Raw genomic sequence first — 15,386 nt, forward strand, 5'->3', positions numbered from 1 at the left:
GATTCTGTCTCCGTCTCTCTCTCTCGGCCCCTCCCCTGCTTGTGCGGTCTCGCTCTCAAAAATAAACATCAAAAAAATTAAAAAAAGAATTAGGCTCAGATTTGGCAGCCAAGGCACCTATCATTTTCATGAGACTTTTGTTCAGCAAATGATTATACCCCAGTAAAATGGAAACGAGTCATCATTCTCTGCCCAATGGTTAATTTGTGCTTCTCCAGGAGTCTACCACTTTCTATCAATGGAGCCTACCATAATGAAAAGGCCCTGCTCTTCCGTAGCTATTCTTGGGTAAGTCATTTCATCTCTTTGGTCCTCAGCTTCCACTCACGTGTTAAAATAATACCTACTCTCATAGGAATCAAGGAGACCAAATTCAAGGGATACCTGGCTAGCTCAGTTGAGAGGAGCATATTACACTCAATCTCAGGGTTGTGGGTTCAAGCCCCACATTGGGTATAGAGATTACTAAGACAAACTGAATTCAATAACAGAAATGTCTAGGGGCATCTGGGTGGCTTAGTCAGTTAAGCATCGACTCCTGACTTAGGCTCAGGTCATGATCTAATGGTTTGGGAGTTTAAGCCCTGCATTGGACTCTGCACTGACAGTGCAAAGCCTGCCTGAGATTTTGTCATCCTCTTTCTCTGCCTCCTCCGCTACTTGCATTCTCTCTCAAAAATAAACATTAAAAGAAAAAGAAAGAAAACAAAGAAAACAAAGTAGTGTCTAAACTTTAGTCTCCAAAGCCCTCCAAGTTCATCTGATATATTCCCATTGTAACATTCCTTCTAGGTGTATTATCACTTCTTTGTTTCAGGATTCTTGCCTATTAACTTGTAGTCTTCCTATTTCCAAATTTTAGTTCTCTGCTTTTCCCCCAAACCATTTCCTAACAACCAAAACTCAGAAACTTTACTCTTCATAGGACTTATATGGAGTTACGTGTATGTATATATATATTTTTAAATATTTATTTTTGAGAGAGAGCGAGAGAGCGAGTGAGAGCGCGCAGGAGAGGGCAGAGACAGGGAGACAGAATCCCAAGCAGGCTCCACATTGCAGAATCTGACACAGGCTCAAACTCACGACTGTGATGAGGTCATGACCTGAGTCAAAATCAAGAACTGGACATTTAACCAACTGAGCCACCCAGGTGCCCCTGGAGTTATATATATTTATCACACACTGGCTAATCATTATGTATCAATTTGCCTAGTTTTTACTTATTTTCCTAGCATAATCATGTCTACCCTAATCATTATTTTGTACACTAAAATGTCTGTAGTGCTGTTTAGGAGCAGTGCTTGTACTCTGTATAGAAGTCAAAAACTCCCTTCATGAGTTACTTCTTCATTTTCTACAAAGTGCAATCTTTTCATCCACATCCATTATGTATGTACCCTCTCCAACCTTGTACTAAATCTTTTCAACTGAAGTTGAAGTCTTAAGAGTAATCAATGTGTTTTCATTTCTAGAGCCTTCATTTTTGGGGGCAGGGGGGAAGGGAGGGGGAAGAGACTAAGCACCTACTGAGTTCATCCAACAAGAAGCCATAACTTTATTAATGATAGAAACAGTACAAATTTCAAACCAAGCTGCAGTTATTCTTTTGAAACACCAAAAAAGGGTCCTCGTTTTCAGACGGTTACATTGTTAATTCCTGTAAAAGAAAAAAATCATTAGAAGTAGTTATAGGCAGATTAAGAATTCAGGCCACTAAAATATGAGATAATACAGAATAGATCTTGTTCTGAAGCTTCCTAACTGGCTGATTGATATTAAGCCACAGAAAATAAAGTCATCCATAATTGGTCAGGGAAGAGAGAGTTAAGGAATAAAGGATAAAGGCTTGGACACTTACCATAATAGCATTTACAATATCATTACTGTTGTTCTTCAGGGCTCGAACTGCCTTTGCTCTTGATACATTTGCTTGCGACATGACCAGTTCTATGTCCTTAACCTCTACACCTGTTTCATCAACCTGAGAGAGAGAGAGAGAGAGAGAGAAAACAAAAACAATAAACTAAAGGCAAGAACAACTCTAGCAGTTCTTTGCGAGTTAGGAGTCTCTTGAATCTATTTTTTATTTTTTTTTAATGTTTATTTTGAGAGAGACAGAGAGAACACATGAGACATGGAGGGGCAGAAAGAGAGGGAGAGAGAGAACTGGTTATCAGCACAGAGCCTGACATGGGGCTCCATCCCATGAACCGTGAGATAATGACCTAAGCCAAAATCAAAAGTCAGACACTTAACTGACTGAGCCACCCAAGTGTGCCGAATCTGTTTTTTTTTTTTTTTTTTAAACGTTTATTTATTCTTTGAGAGAGACGGAGAGTGCACAAACAGGGGAGGGGCAGAGAGAGGGAGACATAGAATCCGAAGCAGGCTCTAGGCTCTGAGCTATCAGTACAGAGCCTGACGCAGGGCTCAAACTCACAAACCAGGAGATCACAACTTGAGCCAAATTCGGATGCTAAGTGACTGAGCCACCCAGGAGCCCCGCACCGAATCTAGTTCTTAATATAACTCAGAAACTATTTAACTCAATGCAGTTCGAGAGCTTAAAGCAATACAGAATCCTTCCACCAATATAAACCGGAGAGAATTAAAAGTATAAAATATTTTCCTATGTACCTCTTCCTCTTCACTCTCTTCTTGTACAGTTGGAGTCTGTGTGTTTTCTTGAATGTTTGAGACAGCTTCACCTTGAACTTTGAATTTCTCAGCAGCTGCTAGTTGTGCCTGCTGAGATAAATCCTCGATCTAAAGGGCAGAAAATACAGACTTATGTGAATAGATCAGTCTGCAGTAAATGAAATAAATCATTTATATCTTTTCCAAATTCTCAATCTAAAACCACTTCAGGTTAACTTACTAGGTAGCTTTAAATTGCTTGCCCTCACTAAGATTATACATCACCGTTGAAAGAGTAGTAGCTTAGCTCTAGAACAGTGGTTCTCAACTGGGGGGGGGATTTTGACCCAGGAACATCTGTCAAATGTCTGGAGATTTTTTTACTACACCTGAGTATGATGCTACTAAACATCTGTAACACACAGAAAAACTTTCTTTACCTTGGCTTCCCCAAAAACTATGTAGGTATCTGAAGCTGGGCTCTTGTAGACATCTGGTTTTGTGATGACAAAGAGAATATTCTTAGATTTCCGGATAGTGACTCTTGTAACCCCTGTAACCTGTCGAAGACCTAGTTTGGACATAGCCTAAGAAATAGAAAACATCAGGTTTTTAATTTCTTTAGAAGCAGCTTCAGGAAGTAAAGAACACAGTAGTAACTACAACCACAACAAAGCCTTTCCCTAGGCTAAGTTTATATAATACAGAATTGGCTTCCCGGGCTCCTGGGTTTTCTACCATAGTAATTTCTGTCACTTTAAATATGATACTAACAAAAAAATAAATATATAAATATGATACTAACACTACAGTTTCCCCTCTCTAAAGCTGCTTCATCAGAAGCTTTAATTCTTGGTTTAGGACTTAAAATCTCACCTTCCGTGCCTTCTTTTCACTCCGGCTCTGTTTTGCTTTACTGACTGGTTCTTCATCGATTTCAGCTGCTGCTGCCAGCTAAGAAGATAAAACAGCTATGAGTAAACTGGAATGTAAATAAAGCCCAGATACCAAAAACCCGAGGTTTTCCCTTTATGAAGCTACACTTCTCCAAATACTTAAGTCAGCTCCTCTGATCAATTCTCGTTCTCCAATGCTTCCTTGGCACAAGTATTTTGACCAGCGAATAAGAGAATACCGACCTGGGCTTGTTGGGTGGTTGCCTGTGTGGAATCCTGTTCCTCAAGCTCTGGTACTGATTCATCACTGTCCGATTCTGTTCCAGACCCTGAGATGACAAATAACTTTTACTATTTTAAAGTACATTATGAGGAAGAAGCACCTCACCATAGCCTGCCTGGACTAGAGGTCACTGGCTTATGCTAGACCTCACAAAGTTAAGTGTAAACCAACTGACTTGTGTGAAGCCAGCTTGACAGCCTCCAACTTAGTCACAAACTAGTGTGTACACATCCATTAAAGACCCGGCCCCAGAAATGAGGTAATTACTAGTTACAGGCAAAGCAGTTTATAAACTGTAACTGCTTCCTTTCTCTCAAGGTGTTTACTCACTGGCACCAGCAAATACCAATGACCTACCTAACTCCAAATTCTACCCAATTGCTCAACCATCCCAAAGAGGTTCTGGCAGACAAGGCATCTCCAGTTATATTTAGGTGAAAAGGCAGTAAGTTCACATTGTGGAGGCAGGCCAGAGAGGACATTTTCCCCTTATCCTTTATATTGGGTTGGGGAAGGCCAGAAACAGTTGTGTACACACATTTAGCCTTGTTTTCAAACCACTTACTCTAGCAATTTGGTCTAATGAACTTAGCTTGAAGATTCTCAATGATTGCCCACCTGTAGTTCTAACACTCACCTCTGTTAGATTCTGTCCTGTGACCTCTCTCTCCCATCTTCCAAATATAATTCACGCATTTTAAATTTACCTCAATCAAAAGGCCAAGCATCAATAAAGACTACTGAGAGGAAAAAAAGCATACACCTGCACCATTCTCAGGCTAGGAAAAGGTCTTGGAAAGGGAGTCCCTTGGGCACTGGTCATTACTAAATCTAAGAAGTGAAAAGAAACTCAAATAGTTCCATATTTCCCAGCATTTTAGCAAATCCCAGGCCCAGGGACAAAGTTAGTCATGTGGCAGAGATTAGAGCAAATTAAAGGGTCTAATAGGTCTTGGTTTTCAATGTCAGATCATTCAGGTAAGAACAATGGCAGATCCAGGGTTAGCCTGGACCACATTACACAAGATAATACAAAACACACTATCTGAGGTGATGAAAACCAAGATTGTTTCATTTCCTAGAGCTTTTACATTTAAAATGGTATAATTCTATGTTCTATGTCCAAACACAAGCAGATATACTGGAGAAAGCGGCGCATCCTAGGGTTAGTATCGGTGGGTAGCCCCAGGAGGGGTGTGGGCGACACACCATGCACACAGCAAACCAAGGCAAATACCCTTGTTGTTCTTCAGAACAGGCTGCTTGGCAGAGGGGGTTGGGGCAGGGATCCCAGCAGGTTTAGGGGTGGGCATGTTGACGAGGACCGACTGGAAAGGCACTCCCCCCGAGATTGGTTCCGGGGGAATCAGAGGCGGCAGCTCATCCTCATCAGCAGGGGCTGAGGGCTTACAGGGTGATTCCAGCACCAGCCCAGGTGAGGACGGCAGAAATTGCTGTTTAGGAAGCAGAGGGGGAACTGGGGAGGGAGGGAGAGGCAGAGAGACTGGTGGGGTGGGTGCTGGAGAGACAGATGCTGATCCAGCATTAGGAAGGACCTTCTCAGAGGAAGCTGTTGCTAGAGGGGTAGAGGTCACAGACTCAGGAGCAAGAGCCAAGGGGCTCTTTGGGGAATGAAAAGAATCTTTGCCTTTTAACGGAGAAACAGGAAGGGTTTTGGGAGTCTTTGGAGAAGAGGCTTTCTGAGCAGAGACTGTCAGTAGAGGGGCTGGAGCCATTGTAGAAAGGGGTCCTTTAGTACCATTCTTGGCTGAGGGATCGGGGCACACAGGAGTAGCAGAACTCTTCTTGGCCAGTGGATCTTTCTCAGAGGGAACTGTGACAACTGGTGCACTTTCTGGAGCTGGGGCAACAAGTACTGGTTTGAGAGCTGTGGGACCTTTCATTATTGGTAGGCCTTTAGATGCCTGAGGGGCAGTGGACCCCAAGGGACAAGTAACTGAAACTGGAGATATAGGGGCCTCTTTGGGTGAGGGAGAAATCTCAGATGAGGGAGTGGGGGCACCTGTGGAGGATGGGGTAGCTGGTGCTCTTTTGGGGGATGAAGCTGCTGAGGTTCCTTTGGAGGATGGAGTCCCTGGGGCTCTTTTGGGAGATGGAGTTGCTGAGGTCCCTCTGGAGGATGGGGTAGCTAGAGACTCTTTGGGGGAGGAAGGAGTCACAGCTGGGGGAGTGGAGGCCCGCTTGGGAGGTGGGGTTGTTGGGGCCCCCTTGGGGGCTGGAGTTTCTGGAGACTCTTTGTGGGAGGAAGGAGTCACAGCTGAGGGAGTAAGGGTCCCTTTGAGAGATGAGGCAGCTGAGGCCCCTTTGGGGGAGGGAGGAGTCATTATTGGGGAAGTGGGGGTCTCTTTAGGGGATACAATCGCTGGTCCTCCTTTCGGGGAGGGAGGAGCCACAGTTGGGGGAGTGGGGGCTCCTTTGGGAGGTTGGGTAGCTGAGGACTCTTTGGGGGAGGGAAGAGCTACAGCTGGGGCATTAGGGGACCCTTTGGGAGACGAAGTTGCTGGGGCTTTTTTGGGGGCTGGAGTTGCTTGGGACTTTTTGGGGGAGGGAGGAGCCACAGCTGGGACAAAGGGGGTCCCTTTAGGAAGTGGGGAAGCTGGGGCTCTTTTGGGGGCTGGAGTTGCTTGGGACTCTTTGGAAGAGACAGGAGCCACAGCTTGAGGGGTGGGGGCCTCTCTGGGAGGTTGGGCAGCTTTGGGGGAGGAAGGAGTCCTAGCTGGTGGAGTGGAGGTCTCTTTAGAGGATGGGGTTGCTGGGCCCCCTTTGGGGGAGGGAGGAGTCCTAGCTGGTGGAGTGGAGGTCTCTTTAAAGGATGGGGTTGCTGGGCCCCCTTTGGGGGAGGGAGGAGTCCTAGCTGGTGGAGTGGAGGTCTCTTTAGAGGATGGGGTTGCTGGGCCCCCTTTGGGGGCTGGAGTTGCTTGGGACTCTTTGGGAGAGGCAGGAGCCACAGCTGGGGTAGTGGGAGCTCCGTTGGGAGGTTGGGTAGCTGGGGATTCTCTGGGGGAGGAAGGAGTCATAGCTGGGGGAGTGGAGGTTTCTTTAGGGGATGGAATTGCTGGGCCCCCTTTCGGGGAGGCAGGAGCCACAGCTGGGGCAGTGGAGGCCCCTTTGGGAGATGGAGTAGCTGGGGTTCTTTTGGGGGCTGGAGTTGCTTGGGACTTTTTGGGGGCTGGAGGAGCCACAGCTGGGGCTCTTTTGGGGGCTGGAGTTGCTTGGGACTCTTTGGGAGAGGCAGGAGCCACAGTTTCTGGGGTAGGGGCCCCTCTGGGAAGTTGGGTAGCTGGGGACTCTTTGGGGGAGGAAGGAGTCATAGATGGAGGAGTGGAAGGCTCTTTAGGGGATGGGGTTGCTGGGTCCCCTTTGGGGGAGGGAGGAGCTATGGCCTGGGGGGTGGGAGCCCCTTTGGGGCAGGAAGGATTCACTGCTGGAGTGGATGTCTCTTTAGGGGATAGAGTTGTTGGGCCCCCTTTGGGGGCAGGGGGAGCCACAGCTGGGGCAGTGGAGGTTCCTTTGGGAGATGGAGTAGCTGGGGCTCTCTTGGGGGATGGAGCTGCTTGGGACTTTTTGGGGGAGGGAGGAGCCACAGCTGGGGGAGTGGAGGCCTCTTTGGGAGATGGGGTATCTGGGGCCTCTTTGGGGGATGGAGTAGGGGAATGCTTCTTGGCCAGTGACCCTTTAGGGACTTGAAAAGAAAGATTGGCCTCTGGAAGAAAGGAAGCTTCAACTGGAGAAATAGGGGATGAGTGATTTCCAGGAGGAGTATCAGGGATAGCAGGTACACTTTTAGAAAGAGTTAAGGTAGAAGTAGTTGAACCCTTCTTGGTTGGACGTCTTTTAGTTTGGGGAGACACACTAGTCCCTAAACGAGATGTGGAGTCAGCTAGGGAAGTTCCTTGAGAAGATGTATTAACAGAAGAACCAGAGTCCTTGGTTGGGTGCCCTTCAGGAGAGGAAGCCACAGGTTCCAATGCCGAGGTATGAGAAATACCATGAACTTTCTTTGCACCTTGAGGAGGAAGAGAGGGAAAGGGCTCAGACTTGGGAATTTCGGGGGCCAGTGCCATGGCAGCTGGAAAAGCAGAAACATTCTGGGGGGGTAAAGTCACAGTTGGAGCCACAGGGCAACTTTCGGAGGCTGGTGGAACCAAAGGTAAAATAGTAAGAGTGGAACTAACCTCCTTATCTGGGTGGCTTTTATTAGCCAAAGAGACAGCTCCTAGGAAAGGGCTGGCTATAGTGGTAGGAGCCACCCCAGCAGTGGCAGCAGAAAATGTAGCCATGGTTGGGGTAGGGAGAGAACTTCTGGGAAGCAGACTCGTGGGGTCTGGGCTTGCATAAGGATCTGTCTTGATTACAGAGGTTGGAGAGTTAACACCCAGAGGAGAGGGAGTAGTATTGACTGGCATAACTAGAGGGAGAGGCTCTACAAGGCTTTTCTTTGCTAAGGTGGTTTCAGGGGAAAGAGGGATCTCCAATGATGATGATGTACTTTGGGAAGAGGGGGGATTTTCAGGGGCTGCCAAGGCCAATGGTATTAGAGTAGGGTCTTTCTTGATAGGGAGTCCTGCCTGGACTGGTGAAACAGGGGCTCCAGCAACAGAGGCAGGTGAAGTCTGGAGATCTTTCTGTGTTGGTAACTTTACCAATACTGATGCAGGGAGACTTTTGGAGTTCTCAGGGGCTGGCAGAGGAGGAGAGACTGGTATTCCCAGAGGGGTTGTTACTTGAGGAGCAGGAAGCTCTTTGGGAGCCACAGGAGTCATAACAAGGGCAGTATGGGAAGTGGAGTCCTTACTACTTATGGGACCTGATGAAACTGGAGGAGAGACACAAGTAGCTATCTCAAAGGTAGTAGGTGCTGCAGAAACTGTAGAGGGGTTAGTCATAACAAATGGGGTGGTTCCAACAGAACAAACAGGAGCTTCTTTCAAGCTTGGACTCTCTGGAGAAGCAGGAATTTGGGCCACCAAAGGCTGATGATGAGTGGCATCAGGAGAACCTTTGAGAATGAGAGAGGCTGTAGGAGATAATGGAGAAGAGGTAGCTACATTTAATGAACCAGAGGGGTTGTAGGAGGCTATGCCAGTGACAGCAGAGGGATCTTTGTCAACAGAAAGAGTCAAAGGGGAATCTCGAGTCCCTGCTGGAAAAGCAGCCACAGCAGCAGAAGTCACCTCATTTTTGGAAGGAGGGGGAGGAATTACAGATCTCTGAGAAGGGTAAGAGGTCCCTGTGGAAGAATGATCTGCAGAAGTGGCATCCAGTATAGCATCTGACAGAACATTATGGCCTGTTTGACCTAAGGGCTGAATAGGAGAACCAAGAGAACTCTGATGTAAAGGTGCAGGGTGAGAGCCTAGAGAAGGGAGAAAAACTGGAGAGATGTTGGGAGACACAGAAATAGACTGGGTTGAAACAGATAAGGCAGCAGGTGAACTATGGGGTCCCTTTAGGCTGAGGCTTTCCTTGTTTTGTTGAGAAGTCAGAGCTGAGGAAACAGGGATGTCTCTGAACTGAGGGGGAGTGATGGCTAGGGGAGTGGTGGGTGGCATCTGAGGACATGAGGCTACTCCAGACTGAACAGAGGCCAAGGGAGTTCCAACATGGGCAGGAACAGCACTGACTATACTTGGAGGGACGGGGGTAATTTTTCGAGGGTCTACTTGTAAGGAGTCTTGAATAGGAGAGGACTTTGGTTCTGAGGAAGCAATGGGAGATGACAGGGAGGTCACTGACCCTGACTTAGTCACAGCAATCGAAGGAGGTGAACTAAGAGGGTTAAGTGGATGAGCAGAGTTCTTCTGAACTGAGTGGGGAGCCAAGGCCACCAGAGCCAAGGGAGCTGAAGAAGAATGGGCGCCTTTCAGAGTTGGAGTTATCATGGGAGAGGCCAGAGCTAAGGCAGCTGGGGAGATGGGAGGCCCTAGTAGGTTTGGCAGGAAAGCTGGGGTGTCAGTGGGGGAAGGGACAACTCCCAAAGGCAGGGCTGTCCCAGAGGATGACTGGGGAAAAGGAGCTTCAAAAGGGGTTGAAGCAACACTAGAGGGAGAAAGAAATGGGGAAGGCTGGTTAGGGGTTGCCAGAGGGCATTGTTGGGGAGCCAGGGAACAAGAAGGGGGAAGGGTAGATTCAGGCTGCCCTAAGGCAGCAGTGACATTCAAGGCTGAAGACACAGGAAGCATAGCTGGAGGAGAAAAGCAAAAAAGGGGAATAAAGAAGGAGAGGGAAGGAAAAAAACAAAGGTGAGTTATGCAGCCCAACTTGGTACAACATGCCTCACAGGAAACACAGAATTTTTTAATCTGAGAATGAAAGTCACCACACAGGATTAGACAAAGGTGACAGGCAACAGCAACCTTCCCCAAACATATTTCAGTGGTCCAGTAAGAACACATCCCTCTCCCCATCTCCCATGTCCTACCAAAACCAAACCAAACCAAACCAAACCAACAAAACCTACAAAAAATAATTTTAAGGTGAAAAGAACAGTCTAAGTAGCCTATTAGTCTCTAAATGGGGAGCACAGGCCTAAGAGTGGGGTTGGGAATAGCATGCTTTCCATCCTTTCCCAGATGTGCCCTCCTCCCTTCCTTCCTCAAACAAACCCTAAGTTTTTCTTATAGGCCATAGAATACCACTAGAAGAATAGCTGTTCTACTCTGTCCCCCAAGGATCAGTCTGTTTCAGTGAAACAGACACTGAGAATCAGAACAAGGAAGGCAGTGAGTGGTGATAACGACCAGGAGTCGGAGCTAAATGAGAAAAAAAACAAGTCTTTATATGCTCAGGCTTCCACTAAGGTAAGAAAAAAAATCTCTTAGAATAAAGTTTTAGGAAGGTGGTATCTGGCACACAATTCAATATGAAGTATTAAGAACTAAGTCACTCTGCCTCTCTATGCCTCCGTTTACCCACTCACCCAAAACAAACAAAAAACCAACCACAAATGGGTTGTACTTCATAGTTTCTACAGACCTTCCTAGGTAATGTTAGCCCTTCAGACATCAATCTAAGATGAACCAGACTGCCAGGGAGAGAGCTTAGTCACAAGGGTAGGGATTGTATTATGAAACTGTAGACCAACTTGTTAAACCAGACTGTGGTTCTATTTTGGAAGAAGGGAACTGGAGTGGGGAATACACTGGTTTTCTACCCCTTAATTTGGATAAGTATGTCATTCTGCCAAAATAGACCAATGTTCTAGCTTTACTAGAGTAAAGCTCAGCAAAAGATTTTCTGAATGATGAAAAACTACCATGCTTACTATATGGAGCATAGGATTAGACCAACAAATGCTCAGTACCTAGAAGGAAATTAAAAAATGAAAACAAAACAACCCACAGCATCCAAACTCACAATTTATTCAACCAGTATCCAACTACAGAAAAGACAGGCGGCTCAACCAGTTTTTCCTGGAGAGTTGGTAATTCAAAGTCTTATGATTACAGTGTAAATGCTTCCTAACACATTACTCAGAATTTGAAACTTAGAATGTTTTCCTCTGACTGGATTTCAAGATGGGGTAAGGCCCAAGTTACCTGCTTTAGACACTATAACCAATTCTTTGGGCTAGTTTTTTCATTATAGTAATCACTTAATTATAGTTACAGAAAAAAATTCAGAGTGTTTTATCACTGGCACTCTCTTATTATTAAACCAACTGTACAAGCTCAAACCATTCAGAAATAAGCTTACCAGCATTAAGGATTGCTTCAGAAGCAAATGGCATTAGTTTTGAGGCTTGAAACAGATTATTCGAAATTCATCTAAATTTCAGTCTTTACATTTGTAAAATCAAATTGTTGAATAAGGTTTTGGTTAGCATTGAATTACAGGATTGTTTGAGACCAGTCCTTTATTTTCTCCCTCCATTAAATTCCTTGTACTTCAAGGATTTCATACAGCTTGTTCACTAGCTCAGAGGCCCCCTCCTTTTTCTTTTCTAGCAGCTGTATTAATCCCTTCAGCTGCTAAAATCAGACAGGTGGGGGGAGAGAACCTCAATGCTTTTAACTATAAACAACTCTATTTTAATTCCAGAAAGAGAAAGAAACTGCCCTTAAGTGACAGGTGAAGTTAAAAAAAAAAAAAAAAATTATAATAAAAGACAGTGAGAATGTAAGTTGCAGCCCGAAGATTCCCTTTCTTTATTTCAGCACAATTGACGCAGCAAGAATATCATTAAATATTTTTTCACTATCCCTTAAGTTTTCTAGAGATACATTTTAACCACTATTCAAAACTTGCCTTTACATCCATTAATTTCAAAGATGAAGAAGTAGTCAAAGAAACGTTTATTTCAATATTGGGTTCTGGCAAGCTACTGATGCAGGCATTATTTCAGCACACCAGAAATCTCAACACCAACTCATAAAATAAGTTAACCCACATATGAGTGCCCTGGGGCCCAGTAGGACACATCTACCAGTAGGACACATCTCATCCAGACATGTGATGAAGGCACAATGCCAAGCTCTGCCACCTAAAACCTTGGTGCAACTTGCTGGCTAGAACTTCACAAAAGCTCAGGTCTCCTTGGCCTGCAAGTGTGTCATCCAGTTCCAAAAGGTAAGGATCACCGAGCCCCTTCCCAGCTCAGTTCTATGTGAGGTGAGGGTTCCACAGAATGCCCTTTGAGGCAGTTACCATAACCCACAAAGTGGGCCAGGGAGATTTTAATACTTAAACATACTGTTTACATTCCATTCCCTAATGAAGTCCCTCCAGGACAGCAGTTAGTATCAGCGACTCTCCTCCCTGGTAAAGCTACAGCCCATCTTTAATGACTTAATTCTGAAAAACAGAAGTGTATTCCCTTTGTCATTTTACCCACCAAATGGTCTTAGGGTCATTCTTACAGTTTGAATGAACAGCAAGGGGCTAGGGGAACCTACCTGTCTCAGCCTGGGGCTGTGGCAACTCCTGCTCTGTAGCAGGGACGGTTTCTGTGGCTTCACCAGGCATCTCTGAAGGGAATAAAAAGGAGGCCTGAATTGACTGGGATCCGTTCTGCTGCCCAACCCAGAGTCAAATATTCTTAAAAACTCTGCGAAGGGCTGTTAAGCAAAAAATCATGAAGGTGTCGGGACAACCCTCCCCAAAGCTGCTGGGAATAGGTAAGAAGTAAGACGTGACCCTCCGATCTCTGATCAAGCAAATCACCTTCTACCTCTCTTTACTCCGCAGAGAACGGACTTCTAGTGCCCACGGGTTCCTTTTACTCCACACGCCGAAGCCCACAAGGGCAACAATCATCACTGCGTTCTCGACCCGAGGGAGAGCATCCTGGTCTGGCTCCCAACCACGGGAGACTTCAGACGCTACGCTGCACAACCTCCCCTCCTACACTCACTCTGCCTGGGCTGGGACCTCCAGGACTCCCGTTTGTCGACTTTCGGGAACCAGGAGGGGGAAAGAAAGCGCCTTAAGTCCCAACACTCGCTTGTCACAATTAAGAACGGCCTGTGTGTGTGTCGGGGGGCGGGGGGGTTTCCAAGGCTGTGACCCCCTTAACCTCCTCCGGGTTCTTATGAAACCTTTCCTAACAGCAGACGCACTCCGCTTCGGCCCCCAACACCGCAACGGCTCTCATCTCCCCAGCACTGGCCTCCATGCCCGGCCCGCGGCCCTTCTGCCCTGCTTTTGCTAGGATATCAACCACAGACCCCATTTTGTCCGGAGGCCCCAAGGCCACACTTCCCAGAGGCGAGGAGGAACCCGGTGGTCCCACAAAGCCTCCAACTCTCCTTAGCTCTCAGTCCCCAGGGCGGCTCAGTCCGCAAAAAGGCGGATGGCTGCGGATACAGATTAGCGACGAAGACAGGACTTACTGCGCGGGGAACGCGGAACCAAGATGGCGGCAGAAAGAGAGCGAGCGAGAGCGTGACCCACGCCTGTTGCAGAAGGAAGCCTGGTGGAGGGGGCGGGACCAGGATCCGATTCCGGGTCAGGAGCGGCCGCCAGTCACTTCCTTTAACAAGTGACCCCTCCGGTTGTTCCCTGACGGGGGTGGTGACGAGGTCTAAATAAGGGTAAGAATTCAGAACAGAACGCCCTGGCCTGGCAGGAACTTCAGCTCTGTGCAGTCCTTAGATAGCTGGGCAGTCCTTAGATAGCCGACCTCTTCCCATCCCCTAAGTCGAGGCATTTTGATACCCAAAGGGAAATTGTCATGAAACAGGCACCCTCTGCCCTCTGGTCAGTAACTTAGCCACAGCGGTATTGCAGTGACTTTTTAATTTCCCCTTTTCAACTAATGAGGGGACATAGGAGATACTAAATAATACTGAATGCCACGGATTGTATTCACATCATTGTAAGGTAGCAGTGACGTAGGTTAACCCTATTTTATTTTTGGAATACACAATTTTGACAGATGTTGAAACTATTATATATAATTACCCTCCTCAGAAAAAACGTAGGCACATAGGCGATTCTTTTTCCTGTATTTTGGGCAAATAGATATCCTGAAACTCATCCATTCTAGTAGTCCCAAGACCCCACGTTAAGAACTCATGCTTTATATGGTAAGATTTCTGGAAAGTCGATGGGGCACCTGGGTGGCTCAGTGGGTTTCAGCTCATGTCATGATCGCACTGTTCCTGAGTTCAAGCCCCTCCCCTCAGAGCTCACAGTTTAGAGCCTGGAGTCTGCTTTGGATTATGTCCCCCCCCCCGCCCTTTTTCAAAAATAAACATTAAAAAAATGAAAACAAAATGACTCCTGAAAAAAGAATGTAATTCAGCGTTTTGATCACAAAAAGGCCATGGGCCCTGACCCTTCATACCATCTCTCTCAGCCCTACAAATATATTACTTTAAAACCAGCTAACACTATTTGAGCTAATGGCTTTAAGACAATTGTGGCTGTCTTTTAAGGGAAGCAGTGACATTATGCTCTGAAAACTACTTGTGAAGTGAGCATTAATAAATTAGGATTAAATGAGATAGTGGGGTTTACCAGAATTGAGAAATTCTGAGATTCTTTTCAGATAGGGGAAGCAATATTGTGGAGTGATTAATTAAGAACATGAACTCCGTAGGGGTGCCTGGATAGATCAGTTGGAAGAGCATGGGACTCTTATTCTCAGGTTCATGAGTTCAAGCCCCATGTTGGGTGTAGAGATTACTTATATAAAGAACATGGACTCTGTAGCCATACTCTGTCTGAATCACAGCTTGGACACCTTGTAGTAACCTTGGGTGATTTAATTAGTCTGCTTGTGCCTCAGTTTCCTCACCTATAAAATGGGGAAAATAGTAGCTACTTCACAGAATTATTAGGAAGATATGTACATTACTTAAAAAGTGCTGTTACTTTTTCTAAATAAATATGTGACCTGGAAGATTTGTTAGCACAGTCCATTTACCTTCAGAAGAAAGGGTAATAGCCAATCATGTCCTTAGATGGTAAGTAAAGCTATTTTGACCACTCCCCTTTCTTTCCCATCCAGCTCACTGACTTTTCTCTCTGTTGTTAATGACTAGCTAAGGAAAGATGTATTTTCTTTCTTTGGGTTTCTTTATGAATTGGGCAAGTATGGAGAT

General features: G+C 46.0%; 1 protein-coding gene across 2 annotated transcripts; it reads right to left on the minus strand.

Moving 5' to 3' along the window:
- Positions 1-1,530: 1,530 nt before the first annotated feature.
- Positions 1,531-13,778, minus strand: NACA (nascent polypeptide associated complex subunit alpha). Of its 2 annotated transcripts, XM_030322945.1 has the most exons (9): positions 13,671-13,778; positions 12,735-12,806; positions 5,057-10,024; positions 3,780-3,865; positions 3,517-3,594; positions 3,081-3,227; positions 2,641-2,769; positions 1,862-1,984; positions 1,531-1,660 (listed from the first exon to the last, which is right to left on the minus strand). In XM_030322945.1, the coding sequence occupies exons 2-9, from the start codon at positions 12,802-12,804 to the stop codon at positions 1,646-1,648; spliced, it is 5,616 nt and encodes a 1,871-aa protein (XP_030178805.1). In that variant the 5' UTR covers positions 12,805-12,806; positions 13,671-13,778; the 3' UTR covers positions 1,531-1,645. The 2 variants fall into 2 exon arrangements, with proteins under 2 accessions (XP_030178805.1, XP_030178806.1); XM_030322946.1 differs by lacking the exon at positions 5,057-10,024 and having other exon boundaries at positions 13,671-13,769.
- Between the last annotated feature and the right edge of the window lie 1,608 nt (positions 13,779-15,386).

This window comes from Lynx canadensis, chromosome B4 (assembly GCF_007474595.2).
Source record: "Lynx canadensis isolate LIC74 chromosome B4, mLynCan4.pri.v2, whole genome shotgun sequence".
Classification (NCBI taxonomy): domain Eukaryota; kingdom Metazoa; phylum Chordata; class Mammalia; order Carnivora; family Felidae; genus Lynx; species Lynx canadensis.

What these genes read in the sequence shown, in the direction of transcription:
- NACA (XM_030322945.1), bottom strand. Translation starts at nt 12,804, where the DNA reads ATGCCTGGTGAAGCCACAGAAACCGTCCCTGCTACAGAGCAGGAGTTG. An exon ending in ACAGCCCCAGGCTGAGACAG is followed by an intron (nt 10,025 to 12,734) that starts GTAGGTTCCCCT and finishes TTTCTCCTCCAG; the next exon opens with CTATGCTTCCTGTGTCTTCA. An exon ending in TGTTCTGAAGAACAACAAGG is followed by an intron (nt 3,866 to 5,056) that starts GTATTTGCCTTG and finishes TTGTCATCTCAG; the next exon opens with GGTCTGGAACAGAATCGGAC.